Here is a 17,835-nt window from a genome sequence, read left to right as displayed (position 1 = left end):
TAGTTTATTTATTTTTTCCCCATAGTTTATTGAAAATTGGATGTTGATTTTTTTTTGTTTTGTTTACTTTTTTTAACTTCTCAGAGCTCAGAGTAGTTCTTTGTTAATATGTATAGCATTTTAATCTTTTGGCTTCATCTACTTGTAGAAGAAGGAACTCACTACTCTAGATATTAATAATAAATTGACATAAAAAAAGGCAATTTCTTACAATTACCACTTTCTTTCAAAACATAAACTAAATTTTGTTAATTTTTTTTGTTTCTTTAAAGTCAGTGCATAAAAGGAAATCCTTAAGGGATTCTTTACTGGAATGGTTGTTGTGGTTGGAAGGGGCATTTAAGATTTATTTTTAACATTGATAATTAATACTTTTGCCTTTGCTAGTATGACTAGTGCTTTCAGAGTAGTGAAATGTAACAAAATTAACCAAAGTTAAATATAACCAGAACTAATTTTATGAGATTCTATATTAACCTTTTTATCTTACCTAAATATTCTCTTGAATTGAAACATATTTTGTGTTTACAGTTCTACCAAAGAATTTCGCTAAAGATTTGTCAGTGATACTTTATGTCTTCACTTCAAATTCTGTGAAAAAGGAAGGAAAACAATAGTTAAGCTTTTAAAACATAATAGTAGAAGTTTATTCATAGAGGATATTTCATCAGTTTGTCAGTATATAATGAAAGTTTTAATCAGGCCAGGTGAATAATCTATTATCATTTATTCTAGATAACATTTAATTTATAACTGTCAAGTTATGTTTAAATTGTTAATTAGGAACATGTCTAAAATATGAAGACATGTGCCTGTATCTAAGCACCATGGAATTATTTATTTCAGTGAAGAAAATAATAAATTGATAACTCCATAACTTGCCATATGTGATATTCATTTGAAAAAGTTTCATTCTATTGAATCTATTTATTTTTAAAATATTTAAAAATTGAATTGGCACCTGATAAAGCATGTGTGGCATCAGAAGTCCACTCTGAACCATGATGCCTGGTAAATACTCTAAATGATAAATGCACAAGTAATCACAGTTTATTTCATTTCTTTTTTAAATTTGCAGTTCAGAATGCAGTGATGGAGAATGGTCTGCTTCTTTGCCTCATCGATTTTCTGGTACAGAAAAAGATCAGTCCTCAAGTGATGAAAGCTGGGAGACTCTACCAGGAAAAGATGAGAATGAACCTGAACTACAGAGTGATAGCAGTGGCCCTGAAGAAGAAAACCAAGAATTATCTCTTCAGGAAGGGTATGTTTGCCAGTGAATTGTATTATTTTTATGTGTATTATACAGGAGTGCTATACCTCCCATTCAAATGTTAAGTATGCTATTAATTGGATTTACAAGCTCTGTGTAGGATCACTAGGTCCTACTGATTTGTTTTGTTACAATTTTGGTGTGTTACAAAGAAAAGTCAAATTGAAAATACAGGTAATTTCAGTATCTTCTGTTGAGCTACGGTATGTGTTTCTACTTTGATTTATTAAGGAAAATGTTTAATAAATCGCTTTTTATGAGTGAATTAGAGCTGCCATTGCTATAAAGTGGATATAATGGCAAAGGAGAAGGGGCAGTCTCAGAGAGGATCAGTGCTATATTCACAGAAATGGATGCAGTCGCAAAAATTGAACACTAGTTAAATGTTTAATTTTGTTATATGATAGATACTTCCAGAAATCAGTACTTGATGATAAACATTTTTGTCTTTTTCTAACGTTAATGAGAATACTTTAGTACAGGCGTTTTCAAACTTACACTGTGAAGAGCCAGATAGTAGATATTTTCAACTCTACCATTGAATTGTAAAAGTAGCCATGGACAGTATGTAAAGGAATGGGTGTAGCTGTCTTCCAATGAAATTTTATTTACATAAACAGATGACAGGCTAGAAATAACCTATGGGCCACATTTAACCAACCCTTGCTCTACTATTTCCCCAGTAAGAATTATTCTGGTTTTAAGATTGATTTCACACACACACATTTTTTTTTAAATCACACTAAAAAAATACTCCCATTTTATTATTTTATCAATTTCTAGCAAGAGTGATTGCTGATTTTATTAGTCTTTTTATCATCAGTTGAAATTATCATAAAGATTTTTTACCTTTAGCCTGACCATTGTGGTGCAGTGAATGGTGTCGGCCTGGGACAGCAATGTCCCAGGTTCCAAACACTGTGGTGGCTGGCTTGATTGCGGGCTCATCCATCTTGAGCACAGGCTCACAGCTTGAGCCCAAAGATGGCTGGTTTGAAGCCCTAGGTCACTTGCTTGAGCAAGGAATCACTGGCTTGGCTGGAGCACCCCAGTCAAGGCACATATGAGAAGCAATCAGTGAACAACTTTAGTGCCACGACTACAAATTGATGCATGTCTCTTTTCCTTCCTGTCTGTCTCTCTCTCTCTCTCTAAAAAAAAAACAAAAACATTTTTCACTTTGACCTAATGATCGTGAGAAATAATTGTTACTACTTAATATTTAATTGCCCTTGCTTCTCGAAATAAACCCAACATGATCACATAGTCATGGTTTGTTCTTGTTATAGTTAGCTGCTGAATTTGGTTTGCTAATACACTGCTCACAAAAATTAGGGAATATTTCAAAATGCTCTTTCAAGATCAGAGAACATTCAGACACTCCAGTAGTTTTAGCCTTTTGTACAGTGCATTTTCACCAAGGACATAGAAGTGGGTCTTGCATTTCATTTGCATAATTAAACAACTTTCTTTGACTTGTTTGCTTTTCTGATGTTCTTGTTTAATAAAAAAAGCAAATTTGCCTGACCTGTGGTGGCGCAGTGGATAAAGCGTCAACCTGGAATGCTGAGGTTGCCGGTTCAAAACCCTGGGCTTGCCTGGTCAAGGCACATATGGGAGTTGATGCTTCCTGCTCCTCCCTCCCCCTTCTCTCTCTCTCTTTCTCTCTCATTCTCTCTCCTCTCTAAAAATTAATAAAAGTAAAAAAAAAAATTAAAAAAAAAATTTTTATTGCTTCATATTCATTTTGAAATATCCCTAATTTTTGTGAGCAGTGTGTTTTACATAGGATTTTTATGGTGAGACCCATAGTGAGAATTATCTCTAGTTTGTTGTCTTGATAACAATTTGATATTTGCTAAAATGTTATTTCTTTTTTTCTTTTTGAATCCTTTGTTTTTTAAATAGCTCATTTATTCCCTTAAATGTTGTTGCTTGTGAAACCTACTAGGCTTGGTGATGGAGTATTTCTTTGATAATTTTAATTTTTTTCTATGATAATTGGTTCTAATATTTAGTCTCTCATGAGATCTATTTTGGTGAATATGTTTTCATAGGAAAAATCTTCCATGTTGGACTAACATTAAAATTTGTATTTCTCAAAGGGTATAAACTTTCAGCTTGAGCTCGATTCTGTTCAAAAATTTGGGAATAAAATATATTAGAAAATCTGTAAAGAAATAATTTTACAAATACAGTGTGTCCGTAAAGTCACGATGCACTTTTGACCAGTCACAGGAAAGCAACAAAAGACGATAGAAATGTGAAATCTGCACCAAATAAAAGGAAAACTCTCCCAGTTTTATACCTATTCAAGTGCAGTTTGATGTGGGCTCACGCACAGATTTTTTAGGGCTCCTTAGGAAGCTATCCCGTATAGCCTCTACAGATTCGTCACTGACTGATGGCCTACCAGAACGGGGTTTCTCCACCAAACTGCCGGTTTCCTTCAACTGCTTATCCCACCGAGTAATGCTATTCCTATGTGGTGGTGCTTCTTTATAAATGCACCAATATTCACGTTGCTCTTTGGTCACGGATTTGAATTTAGCGAGCCACAGAACACACTGAACTTACCTCTGTACCGTCCACATCTCGACTGGCATGGCTGTGGGCTGCTCCGCTGTATACACGGTGTTACATCATCATCTGTGCATGCATACATGCTGCCACATCATCCTACAGAAACTAGGAGGGTTTTCCTTTTATTTAGTGCAGATTTCACATTTCTATCGTCTTTTGTTGCTTTCCTGTGACCGGTCAAAATGCACCATGACTTTAAGGACACACTGTATAACTGATTTTAACAATAGGCTGAGGTGAAGTATTTTGCTTTTCCTGATTTTATGTTCTATCATCTTTAATCACTATTACTTAGTTTACTAAGTATTATTATTTTATACATAATTTGTGATGATTATTTATTTAGCAGATACTTATTGATCACTTAATATGTGCCAAGCATTGTGCTGGATCCTGAAATTATTTCAGTCAACAAGACAAATAAGATTTCATTGTGAAGCTCACATGGTGGGAGAGACAGAAAACAAGACACAAGCATGATATGTGACAAAATGTGGTGATTTCTCTGAAGGGAATAAAACACTAATTCATTAGAAAGTAACTGATAAGGGCCTACATTAATTAGAGCATTCAGGGAGGACTTTTCTTAGGAATTGACTTCTGAGCTGGATCTGAAATTGTGAATTAGCAGTTGAGGAAGAGCTTTCTAGGAACAAGCAAGGGTCAGAGCAGAGGTATTGAAAGGGAAAGGGCTCTGCATATATGAAGTTAGTGGGGCTGAAGTGAATGAGTGAAAAGAAGAAGGATATGCGATGATGTGGACAGGAACCAGACTATGCAGGACATAGGACATCCGGAATATTTTCAGAGATTAGTGAGATTTTAACTGGATAAATAATTGATCTGACACCCATATTTTAAAGATCACTTTAGCTGTTTTGTGAAGATTGAATTGGAAAGGGACTGAGCTTAAAAAGGAGGAAGGAGACAAGTTTGGCATTTGTACTTGAGTTATAATAGGAAGAATTGGGTATGAGATGAAGGAGAATGAGAAATCGATTATGATTGGTTATGTTGGTTTGAGCATCTTATAGGTGTTAATGTCATTGACTGAGATAGAGAAGTCTTGGGAGAGAACTGGGAAGTAGGAACTCCTTTTGGAAGTTTTAAGTGTCATTTGGACAGGTATGCATTGTAGATGGCATGTAAGCACATGGATATTTAACTTTCAAGTTTAAGGAAAATGTCCTGGATAGTATTTATAGCAGAGATATATGTAAATAAACAAAAACACAGTTGTAAGTCATCAGTTACTTGTCTTGTTATTCTACATTAATAAAACCCAGTAATTTGTTTAAAAAATAGAAGTGGGAGGTGAGGAGGACAGAACTAAAACACTGCACAGCAATAATATTTAAGTTGACAAGAGGAAGATCAGAGTTGAAATGTATTGTTTGGAAGAGGATTAAAAGTTAATTTTTCAGAAAAAAACAGGAACTGTATTCCATACGTAGGTGGGACATAATAGTGAAACTAAGAGACATTGATAAGAGTATGGTGGTTACGGGGGGGAGGGGGGAATGGGGGAGGGAAAGGGGGAGGGGGAGGGGCACAGAGAGAACAAGATAGAGGGTGACGGAGGACAATCTGACTTTGGGTGGTGGGTATGCAACATAATTGAACGACAAGATAACCTGGACTTGTTATCTTTGAATATATGTATCCTGATTTATTGATGTCACCCCATTAAAAAAATAAAAAATAAAAAAAAAAGTTAATTTTTGACATGTTAAATTTTTATGGTAAAATTTCAAGGATAACCACTATAAGAGTAAATATAGAGTGTATGTACTGGAAACCTGTGGAGGGAGGAGGGAAAAGGAAATTAAGATATGGAAAAAATAACAAAGTCAATTCAAGTGAAAGTCAAGAAAGGAAGAAAATGGCATAAAAACAAGAAAAATAGACGTGAAAACTGTAGGAAAAGTTCTGCAATAAATAGAAATTGCCTAATCTCTGCTTATAAATGACAGCTTCAAATCAGTTGTATTACTTTTAAGTTAAATGCTGTTTACAAAAGACACACCAAAAACATAAGTATACCAAAAAATAAGTAAACAAAAGGATAGAAATAATATTTCTGTCATTTACTAACTGAAAGAAAATAAGACTGTTGTAACATTAGCAAAATAGATTTAGAGATAAAAAAGCATTATTGGAGAGAGTGAGGGTCACTACATATATAAGTCCAATTTACCAGTAAAATGTTGGAATTTTAAGTTTAAATACTCCTAATAAAACAGACTCAATGTATAAATGAAAATTTGACCGTCCTAGAGAATATTGATAAATTTACTATCATATTAGAAAAATTTTAATTACTTTTCTCACTGATAATTCATAAATATAAAAAAATCCATCTATCTTTAGATTTTTTTTATTAGTTTTTACTTTTTTTATCTTTAGATTTTTAACAACTCATTTAAGCATGATTTAATGAATACTACTGCGTCCTTTGAAATATGCAAACACAAAAACTGAACATGTACTAGGTTATAAAGCACAGATTACAGGGATCGCTGGCTGTATCCCAGCGTCGCCAGCTTGAGCCTGGGGTTGCTAGCTTAAAGTCAGGGTTCTTGCCTTCAGCCTGAGGTTGCCAGTTCAATCCCTAGTCAAAGCACATGTGAGAAGCAATCATTAGATGCACAAATACATTTGGATGATTCTCTCTCTCTCTGAGAAACAAACATACACACACTCAAGAAGAAATAGGTAGCCCAAATAATACTATAACTATTACAGATAGGTAATCAATGATATAAAATCTTCCCATGGAGAAAAACAACTGATCCAGATGGTTTTAGAGCTGAATTCTCTTAAACTAAACTTTTAAGTTTCATGTCACTCTGCTCTCCAAATAATTGTAACAAGGCTAGTAGAATCCTAAATTCAAGAGTATGTGAAGAAAATTGTATGGATTTTTTTTTCATTATAATATATATCAAAATTTTAAGCAGGATTACTAGAAATTTCAAATTGGAAATGTTTTACTTTAAAAGATAAAAACTTAGTTACTTATCTGAGTTTATTCTGGAAATGCAAAGGTAGTTTTACTTTGAATATCTGTAAATGTCATTTGCCACATTAGCAGATTACAGGAGAAAATTCATATGATAGATTCTCCAGATGAAGGTGTAGAAAATCACTTGATAATGTTCAGGACCTCGTCATAATCAAAACTTAGAAACTAGGAATAGAACAGAAGTTCTTTGATCTGATAAAAAGCATCTAGCAAAAAAATAAATAAAATAAAAAGAAAGAAATCATTTTCAATAGGAAAAGTTAAAAAAAATTCCCCATAAGGTAGAAGCAAGACAAGGGTGCTCACTGGCACCATTGCCATAGCCTTTGTTGGTGGAGGTCTTGCTATGGAATGATGGGAAAATAAAAGGTAAAAAAGATACATATATATATAAAGAAGAAATGAAAAGGAAAGAAAAAAACTAGGAGAATATAAAGTCTTAATGTGCAGAATGTATGAACTCCTAGAAATCAGTTTAAAGAAAAACAACAACCTCACAGTTGCAAAATGTTAAATACCTTGAGCACACAATTTACTGAAGAGGAAATATTTATGGTAAATAAGAGATACTTAGTACTCAGCAGAGTGTATGTTAAGATCACAAGGACATATCTTTTTTTACTAACTCATTAGATTAGGAAAAATTAGGAAATTTGACAGTGTTAGGGATTTTAAAGACATGAATCAATTCTTACCACTGCTTGTTGAGGTACAGAATAGGTCAGAGTCACTAAAATTATGTAATAATTTTAACATTTGCGTGGTAGACTACCCAACTATTCCACTTTTAGGTATAATCCCTGGAGAAACTTTTCCATATTGAGAAACTTGGCCCAGAAGTTGCATATTAGAATGTTCACTGCAGTACTTTTCAGGAGAACCATAAAACTGTATATTACCCAAACACTAATTAATAGGAGAAAAATTGGTGGCATATTCATACATGGAGAATTATACAGCAATAGGAACGAATGAGCCACAGTTATGTGCAAAAACATAAATAAATGCAGAGATACAATGCTGAGTGAAAACAACTATTTCTGGAATCTACAGTAGTTATACTTGTTTTTAAGCTTTATGAAATATAAAATCCAGGTCCCATTTATGTTAAAAAACTCTCAGCAGAGTGAGAAGAGAGGGAACATACCTCTGTAATAAAGGCCATATATGACAGTCCCACAGCCAACATCATACTCAGTGGGCAAAGACCTCAAGCATTTCCCTTAAGATCTTTAGAAGACAGAGATACCTGCTTGCACTAAATAGAACTCTTAAAGGACAATTTTATGATATGTTTTAAAAGAATTTTTTTTTCTTTTAAAATGTTTGCATTAGGGAACAGACCTCCTTGGAAGAGGGAGAAATTCCTTGGTTACAGTACAATGAAGTCAATGAAAGCAGCAGTGATGAGGGAAATGAGCCAGCCAATGAATTTGCACAGCCAGAAGCTTTCATGTTGGATGGAAACAATAACCTTGAGGATGACTCCAGTGTGAGTGAAGACTTAGATGTGGACTGGAGGTATGTGCACAGTGTTATTGCCGTGCTTGCTTGTTTATTGGGTAGAATTTGCTCATGATTCTGAATTATGAAAACTGAATGTCAGATAGCTAAGAAGTATTCTAATTGTCCCATCGGTCTTCTCCTTCAGAGCTCATTCAGATGTCACATCCTCCAGGCACTTCTTCCTATTTATTCTAGTCAGTGGCCCCTTCCTTTGACATTTGGCTCTCTTGAAGCTCACCTTATGTCTCATTGAACTAAACACTCAGGTTTGAGATTTTCAACATTTAAATTTACCTTTATATACTAAATATAGCACTTAGTATGATCTTTAAAAAAAAAAGGTCCTGCATTCTACTTGAAGAATTTCCAATCCTCTGATTGAATCATAATCAAAAGAATATAGTTTTCCTTCTATATCTATTTTTTATATGGAAAATATAATTGTACCTTCCCAGGGATATTAAAAGTACTAATTTATGCTGACAAAGAACAGTTTCAAACAAAAGTCACATATAAATTAAGTGGATTATACAGTCATTATATCTCATGATAAATTGGTGAGAATTTAACTGTTTTTGTTTATGAAGTTAGATATATTTTTCAAATGTACAGTAGCCCTTTGGAAGCAGCTGATTATTAAGATGAAGAAAGGATATATGTTCCAACTGATTCCTTTTTAATTTTTTTCTGGAAAAAAATATGGCTTGGTAGGTACTGCCTATGTTTCTATCTCTGAACAGATAATTTTAAGAATTTGTCTTGGCCCTGGGCAGTTGGTTCAGTGGATAGAGCATCAGACCAGCATGTGGACGTCCCGAGTTCAGTCCCTGGTCAGGGCACACATGAGAAGTGACCATCTGCTTCTCTATTCCTCCCTCTCCCCTTTCTCTAGCTCTTCCCCGTCTTGTAGCCAGTGGCTCCACTGGTCCAAGCGTTGGCCCTAGGCGATGAGGATAGCTCGGTTTGTCTGAGCATTGGCCTTAGATAGGGGTTGCCGGATAGATCCTGGTCAGAGTGCATACAGGAGTCTATTTCCCCTCCTCTCACTTTTTTCCAGTTAAATGTCATTAAAGAAAATTTAGAAAAAATAAAGATAAAAACTTATTTATATCACCTGATAGCACTGCAAATTTATGTTTTTAAGACCTCCTTTGTGTCTTCACTTTCTCTTTCTGTGTGTGTAGCTAGTTCTTTATGCTTCTCCAAATTGTTCCAGACACGAAAATCAACATCTTGAAATCCCTATACTGTTTTCTGTTCTCACTTTCTGTGGGATGGGGGCGGGGCGTTATATGTGCAGAGCAGATTTTTATTGACCATTTTGTGGAAGTAGAAAGTAGAAGTAGAGTTTTATCACAGCCACAAAAAACAAGCTGTAATTCTGTCTTAAACATTTCCATTCTCCAAAACCCATTTTCTGGCTTTCCAAGCATTATGGAAAATCATTGGCTTCACCTAGTTCTAGTCTTGCTGATCTTGATGATGTCTTCACTTCATCCCTTTCTCTGCCCATTATTCTCTTAACTGAGTCCCTTCTTTATTCTGAAGTCTTCTCTCTCCGTATGTGGTCATTTGTTTCTCAAAGAACTCAGCAGATGGCAGTTACCTACTTAGCATCATCTGTTTGTGCTGAGAGGCAGTTATAGTTTCACTTATTTCTATTACACATTTTCAGAATTTTGTAAAAACAAATTTTTAAAGCTATGTTATATAGAGGTTTCATTCTATAAATGCACTAAAATTTAATTAATCATTTCCCGATTGAAATAGTGCAGTGAAATTCCCCCTATTCCCTTATGAAACTGCTTCTGACTTCAGGTTATTTCTTTAAGAGAGATTCTTATGGGTAACATTACTGTGAATTGTGATTTTTTTTTTTTTAAGATCTATATACAGGAGGTCCTTGGGTTATGACACAGTTCTGTTCCTACGACAGTGATGTTACCCAAATTTTGGTGTAAGTTTAAACACACCCTAGCCTAAGTCACTTACCTATCCCAACACAGTTGTGAAATCATAATCTAGAACAGGGGGTCTCAAACTCGCAGCCCACGGGCCGCATGCGGCCCGCCAAACAATTTTGTGCGGCCCGCAGACTAATCCACGAAGTTCAAAATATTTTGGATAAAATTAAGTAAGCCTAGGGGCCTACTTGTATTTTTCATTTCTCTAGCATCCTAGCTAGATATTAGCTTAGTTAACAGCAGTTGTGATGCGAACTACAGTTTCTGGTCGTTTTGTGACACTGAGTAAACTGCATGTACGATTGTGCTTGTTGTACTGAATTTTTTTTGTTTTCAACTGCAGTGAGAAAAGTGTTGTGTAACAGTTGCCTTTTGTAGACCTAGTGCAGCCCACGGCTGTGATCTTGCTCTGCGGCCCACATGCTGAGTTGAGTTTGAGACCCCTGATCTAGAACATAAAAACACAACTAAGCTACAGAAAAAGAAGTCTGCATATTCTTTCACTGTGCGCACCCAAACTAATTCATCCACATACTCCATAAGTATGACACTAACGGTGTAAGCCGAAACACTCACATCTCAAGTTTTATGGGAGTGAGCATAATAAACTTGAAACATTGTATGTTGAGACTGTCGTCACCCAAAGACCCCCTGTATATATATTCCTAAATAACTTTCAAAAAAGATTGTTAAAAATTTGAAGAAATTATTAAGGTCATAGTTGAATATAATTTTAACTAAATTTGAAAACCTGTTTTAAGTTCTAATTTTTGACTGACTGGATATGGCTGTTGTGTTAAGACTAGAAATTTTCCTAAATGTCCAAAAATTGGGAGAGGTTCATAGTAATTTTTTTAACTAGAAAGCATTTAAACATTGATTTTTTTTCTTTTCTTTTTTTTTTTTAGGCAGAATTTTTTAACTTTATATGTAGCAAAATTTCATTGTTTATATTGTACTATATTCTGTGGTTAAAGGTTGTTAAGGTGAAAATACAGTTTGATTTTCATATTAAAATAGCATGTCATTTTTGTAACTAAAGGGAGGGGCCATGGCAAAGAGCTGCAGTTCTTATCTCTAAAGTCAGAATTTGACAACTTTTTTTCAGTTTCACCACTACTTAGACAAAAAATTTAAGCTTTTGGGGATTTTTATTTTAGTTTAAAAGAAAACTGAAAAAGTTCTCTACTAAAATCTTGTTTATTTGTTTTGGTGAAGTCATAAAGGTGTCCAGAGTGTCTCATTGATGTGCTAAGAGTTGATATAGAGAAAAAATGGATTTTTCAGCTGTACAAATCCAACTGTACCATTTATTTTTTCTTTTATAACTACTTAACTGCTCTGTCTTGCTGCAAGAAATTGGGATTATAATTAAGCTAATAAGGATGTGAGAAATTAATTTTATATGAATATGACCATGGTTTAGTAATTAAAATTTTTAACTATTTTGAAGTTATTTCACTTGTAGAAAAGTTAAATAAATAATGCAAACAATTTTTATACATTCTCAAATAAGGTTCCCCTAATCAGGGGTCCCCAAACTTCTTACACAGGGGGCCAGTTCACTGTCCCTCTGACCATTGGAGGGCCGGACTATAAAAAAAACTATGAACAAATCCCTATGCACACTGCACATATCTTATTTTAAAGTAAAAAAACAAAACAGGAACAAATATAACATTTAAAATAAAGAACAAGTAAATTTAAATCAACAAACTGACCAGTATTTCAATGGGAACTATGCTCCTCTCACTGACCACCAATGAAAGAGGTGCCCCTTCCAGAAGTGCGGTGGGGGCCGGATAAATGGCCTCAGGGGGCCGCATGTGGCCCGCGGGCCGTAGTTTGGGGACCCCTGCCCTAAATGTTAACATTTACGACATTTGTATTTTTATTCTTTTTTCTTTACTTCTCTATATCTATATTCTCTCTATTTATTATATTTTTGACCATATAAATATTTATGAGTTAATTGTAAACATTATTGCTCTTTACTCATAAATATTCTAGAAAGAATTTACTAAAATCAAGAAGCTTTTCTTATTTAAGAAAAGATCAGGAGACTAATACTAATACAATACTTTAATCAAGTGATTTTCAACCTTATTCATCTCATGGCATATGTAAATTCATTACTAAAATTCTCTGGGACACCAAAATATTTTTTGCCAATCTGACAAAAAGATACATAATTTTGATTTATTCACATTGGACAGCTATGGTTGTGCTGGCTGTTGTCATTTTTTACTTGACAGTCTAAGGGGAAAAAGGTCAGTGCCCCTGACTCAATAGTCAGGTATTGTATATTTAAAATTTTTTTGCATCACACTGGTTGAAAATTGCTGATCTGGTCAGTCAGACCTTATTCAAATGTCTAGACTTGTCCCACTAATTTCATTAGAGAAATCTGAAATTTCTTTCTAGTTGCATTTGTTTATCATGTTTCTTTACTCTCTCTTAATCTTGGACATTTCCTTAGTCTTTCTGTGTCTTTCATAACCTAGACATTTTTGAAAAGTACAGGCCACTTAATTTGTAAAATGTTATCTTAAGTGGGATTTTCTGATATCATTAGATTCAAATTACAGATTTTTAGCAGGAACACCATGAAGTGATATATATTTTGTCTTGGTTATATCAGAAGGCACATGATGTCAAATTGTCCCATTACTGGTGATAATTCTGATCACTTGGTTAAGGTGGTAAGGCACTGTTTTTCAGATTGCTTCACTGTACAGTTGCCAATGTTTTGTTTATAATTAATAGGTGTCAAGTGGGAAGATATTCAAGACTACATATGACCTGTTTCTTCTCAAACTATCAATATAAAACTCCCATCCACTAGTTTTAGTATCTTGAGTGATTCTTGTGTGAAACAGTTATTACCATGGTGATTGCCAAATGAATGATACTAGAATTTTTTTTTTCTTTATTAAATGAGAAGCAGGGAGGTGGGAAGGCAAAGAGACATCCACCCGGCAAGGCCCTTACAGGGCAATACTCTTCCTATTTGGGGAAGCTGCTCTGTTGCTCAGCAACTGAGCTATTTCAGTGTCTAAGGCAAGGCCACAGAGCCATCCTCAGTACCCATGGCCAACTTGCTGGAACCATTCTAGCCATGGCGGCAGGAGGGAAAGGTGGGGGGGAGAGAAGGGGGAGGGTGGAGAAGCAGATAGTCACTTCTCCTGTGTGCCCTGACTGGGAATCAAACCTGAGACTTCCACACACCTAGCCAAGGCTCTACCACTGAGCCAACTGGCCAGGGCTAGAATTTTTCATTTTAGCTGATCATTCCATAGTGACTAGATTATAACCAGATACCATGCTTTGCATATCGATTTGTTTAGCCTGAAGAAAATAATTACTGGGAGTTAGTTGACTAACCATTTGAGGACGTTTTCTGCAAAAAGGAAGTGGACATAGTTTGTTGCTTCAGCAAGCAGAACTATATAGCACTTCACATTGTTTCAAACTTTTTGTGTGTGGGAGGGGGACGGACAGGAAGAGAGAGAGATGAGAAGCATCAGCTTGTTACAGCACTTTAATTGGTCACTGATTGCTTTCTCATACATGCCTTGACCAGGGGTTTCCAACCAAGCCAGTGACCTTGGGCTTTAAGCCAGTGACCATGGGGTCATGTCTATGACCCCAAGCCACAGTCAAGCTGGTGAGCCCGCACTCAAGCCGCGACCTAGAGGTTTTGAGCCTATGTTCAGTGTCACAGGTCAATGCTCTATCCACTTCACCGTTGCTTGGTCAGGCTGTTTCAAAGTTCTAATAGGGCTTTCCCACAATGGCGTGTACCACCTTAAAAAGCAGTGTATTTTCCATATGGAGGGAATGGGTCTGTTTCTTGAGCACCTGCACTGGTGCCAACTCTGTGCTAGGCACCTGAGTGCATCTACTCATTTATTTTATAGATGAGAAAACAGTAACAGTTAAAATTTTCACATTGTTTATGATTCAATTAAATGGGAAGTAAAATTCCTTTCTGATTGATTCCAGGGTTCTTTGTTTTTTCTTTATGTCTCACGGCTAGATAAAGAAGGGTCTGGTATTGCAAGGGAGTTTGGATTCCATAATTCTTAGTTTTGATTCTGATTATAAAATCTGTGATTATATGAGAATGTTGATTTCTAGATACTTTCATTGAGGTAATGTGCCCACAGAAAATTTAAAATGTACAATAAACTCAAGAGGGTATTTAGAATAAGGCAGAAGTTCAGGAATTCCCTGAAAAGAGGATAATTAAAGAAATGGACCTGAATGTGACTTCCAAGATTAGAAAGAAGAGAACTGAGTGTAAGGTATTTTTCCCCCGCCGAGAAGGAAGGAACGGGGCTAGAGCCACAAAGTGTGGAATAGTAAACGGCTTTATTGAGTACAGAGCACGCATCCCGCCCGGCAAGGGTCCCTGACCCCGAGGAAAGAAAGATGGAGGCCAGGGAAGTTGCAAAGATTAAACCGTGTGGGAGATATGTAAAGGTCCCTCTAGGGAAGTGGAGCTAACATGACGTGGTGAAATCCCATTGGCTGGCAGACAGTCGCTTTTTTCTAAATGGTTCCTGTGAAGCCTCCTTTTGGCGTACTTGGTTGTGGGCGGTCCTAGCCAGAGTTCGTGGGTCTGAGTTTTCCAAGTGACCATACCCCATTATCCACCAACATACTTATGATATCCACTGAGGACATACTTATGATTTCAAATTTTGAAGTTCTTAGTATATCTGAGACTAGAGGAAAAGGAAGAATCTGTGTATGTCTAGATGTGGAAGAAGGAGATTAGCACCAGATAAAGACATATTTCTCTTCAGAGAGGTTTACAATCCTTGAGAGAGAAAAATTGAGCCATTCAGAGTTAAACATTTTCCTAGCTGAATAATAATGGAGGAGGCCTCATTCATAGAAGAAGAGAGATTAATGAGAAAGACTTGAGAAAGATCAAATATTTTTAAGCCCAAAGTAATTAAGCAGTAAGAGGAAGAGAAGAAAAAAGGGCTTTGACTAATCATAGAATTAAAAAATGCAGTAATTCTTTTTGTCATGTTCTCACCTAAATTTAGGTTGAAAACTAAAAATAAACAGAAGGGGAAATATGTGGAAAATAATTGGGAGAGAAAAAAGTACTATCTTTATTCCAGCCTTAAGCAGCCCCCAGAGTTAGAACTAGAAACACATTAAAGGAATTTTTCTATCAACTTTGCACAGTGAGTGTGGAAGCCTATTGGAGATGTAGTAGTATTTTAACTCCTTATGCTTAGTGTTTAACTTTTTTTATTGGGTTCTTTCTGCTTTTCACTTCATGACATTTATATTAAAATATTTTAAGGTTTTCTGCTTGTAGTATGTTTATTGGCTTATTACTATATTAATATAATTATGTCTTCACCCTAAAGATCTCCCAAATCATGGTCATATTTTTTTTTCCAGTTTGTTTGATGGCTTTGCGGATGGACTAGGAGTTGCTGAAGCTATTTCTTATGTGGATCCGCAGTTCCTCACCTACATGGCACTAGAAGAGCGCTTAGCCCAGGCTATGGAGGTATGTAGTAACTCTGATGCCCATGTATCGGTGGGATGCAATTTGATAAAAATGAAAGGTTTTTCTTTTACTACTCTTAAGAAAAGGTGAATAATTTTCTCATCAATTTTATAACAATATTAAATACTGATTGCCACCAGTATGTATATATAAATTATACTTGACATCCTACCAATTTTCCTAAAATTGATTTCTGTTTTTACTATATAATGGGAAATATTTTGCTTACATTTAGAATATACACTTTTCCTCTATTGAATTATATGAGTCTATGAATCTGAATATTTTATACACACATGCATGTGTATGTTTGTGAAATGAAATTGAAGATTTCTAAGGATATGTTACAAATCTCTTTTTCTCAGAGATTTTATTATTTTTGTTTATTTATTTTTGACAGACAGAGTGAGTCAGGGAGAAGGACAGATAGGGATGGACAGACAGAAAAGGAGAGAGATGATAAGTGTCAATTCTTCCTTGCAGCACCTTAGTTGTTCAATGATTGCTTGCTCATATGTGCCTTGACCAGGAGGTGGTGGGGTTTTGGAGGGGGCTGTTACAGCCAAGCCAGTGACTTTGAGCTCAAGCCAGTGACCTTTAGGCTCAAGCCAGTGACCATGGGGTCATGTCTGTGATCCCACACTCAAGCCAGTGACCCTTCACTCAAGCTGGTGAGCCCATGCTCAGGCTGCAACCTCAGGGCTTTGAAACTGGGTCCTCCGCGTCCCAGTTCAGTGCTCTCTCCACTGTGCCCCCGCCTGGTCTGGCTCTCAGGGATTTTAAAGACCATATTGCAGCTTAATACAGTTAGAAAATTTACTCTCCCTTATCCCACATAAATATATACTATGTTAATGTAGCATATTTGGTTTTTAAGTTTGTCTTGCCTTGTTTTTCTTATTTGACTAAAACACAAAAACATACGTGTAGTTTTATTTGCCTAAAGTCAGAAGCCTGAGCATTTACACATTGAGAAACTTCCACTATACTAGTCACTTTCATTATAAAAAGTGTTTCTTTAAATTAGTATTTACTAAGTAATTTCTAAAGTAAGGGAACAGTACTAACATGAATGAGTAAAAGCGAGAAAACAGAAATGATTGGGGGAACTTTCAAGGACATTAGAATACATTTTATCTGGAAATTTTCTGAAATTAGAAAGTCCAGTTTAGATTCATAAATTGGAATAGGTAGATAGACCTATCTGTCTACACACAAACGCACTTAAGTCAGCTCTGCTTTGGCATCACTTTTTTAAATGTGTGTGTAATCTTCCATGGAGATCATTGCCTCGGTTATGCTTTATGGTGTATGTTCTTCTCAAAGTGACCATACTACGAGAAAAGTCAGAAAGAATATCATGAGACAGGATGCCTTAGGACTTTTTTCCAGATTATTTAATTTGGCAAATTCTGATACATATGAAATAATGGCATGATGACATAACTTGTATCAGAAATACAATATGTGAAGATTAAGAATCACCAACTTCCTTGAGCTAAATAAATTATAAGTGACTACAGTGGAATACATCTATTCTAGTTTCACAATGCCTAAACAGTCTCTTCCATTCTTATGCTAATAACTTATGAACTACAATAAAGAAGTTTTCAGAATTAAAAGTTTTTATTTGTTACTAGTGGGAAATGTGACATTATGATTGATGTCTACAAAAAGAGCCAAGGAGATTGGTCATGGGAGGTCCTGCTATGTAAAGGCACTAGCATAGGGGTCGGGAACCTTTTTGGCTGAGAGAGCCATGAATGCCACATATTTTAAAATGTAATTCCGTGAGAGCCATACAACGACCCGTGTACGTTACACATTATCCAATAAAAATTTGGTGTTGTCCCGGAGGACAGCTGTGATTGGCTCCAGCCACCCGCAACCATGGACATGAGCAGTATGGATTGTAATACATGAGAATGTTTTATATTTTTAACAT

At 35.5% G+C, this 17,835-nt stretch overlaps 1 protein-coding gene across 6 annotated transcripts in view; it reads left to right on the top strand.

Annotated features, from left to right (window-relative positions):
* The window catches only part of PJA2 (praja ring finger ubiquitin ligase 2), an 82,496-nt gene that overhangs the window by 47,691 nt on the left and 16,970 nt on the right, over positions 1–17,835 (top strand). For all 6 annotated transcript variants that reach the window (XM_066273979.1, XM_066273975.1, XM_066273981.1 and 3 more), the window contains 3 exons: positions 1,079–1,264; positions 8,217–8,402; positions 15,779–15,890. In XM_066273979.1, coding sequence (XP_066130076.1) covers positions 1,079–1,264; positions 8,217–8,402; positions 15,779–15,890 — 484 coding nt within the window. The remainder of the gene's footprint in view (positions 1–1,078; positions 1,265–8,216; positions 8,403–15,778; positions 15,891–17,835) is intronic.

The sequence above is a fragment of the Saccopteryx bilineata genome, chromosome 4 (genome assembly GCF_036850765.1).
Source record: "Saccopteryx bilineata isolate mSacBil1 chromosome 4, mSacBil1_pri_phased_curated, whole genome shotgun sequence".
NCBI classification, from domain to species: domain Eukaryota; kingdom Metazoa; phylum Chordata; class Mammalia; order Chiroptera; family Emballonuridae; genus Saccopteryx; species Saccopteryx bilineata.
The sequence above is the reverse complement of the archived record's forward strand: the minus strand, read 5'-3'. Positions and strand labels throughout refer to the sequence as shown.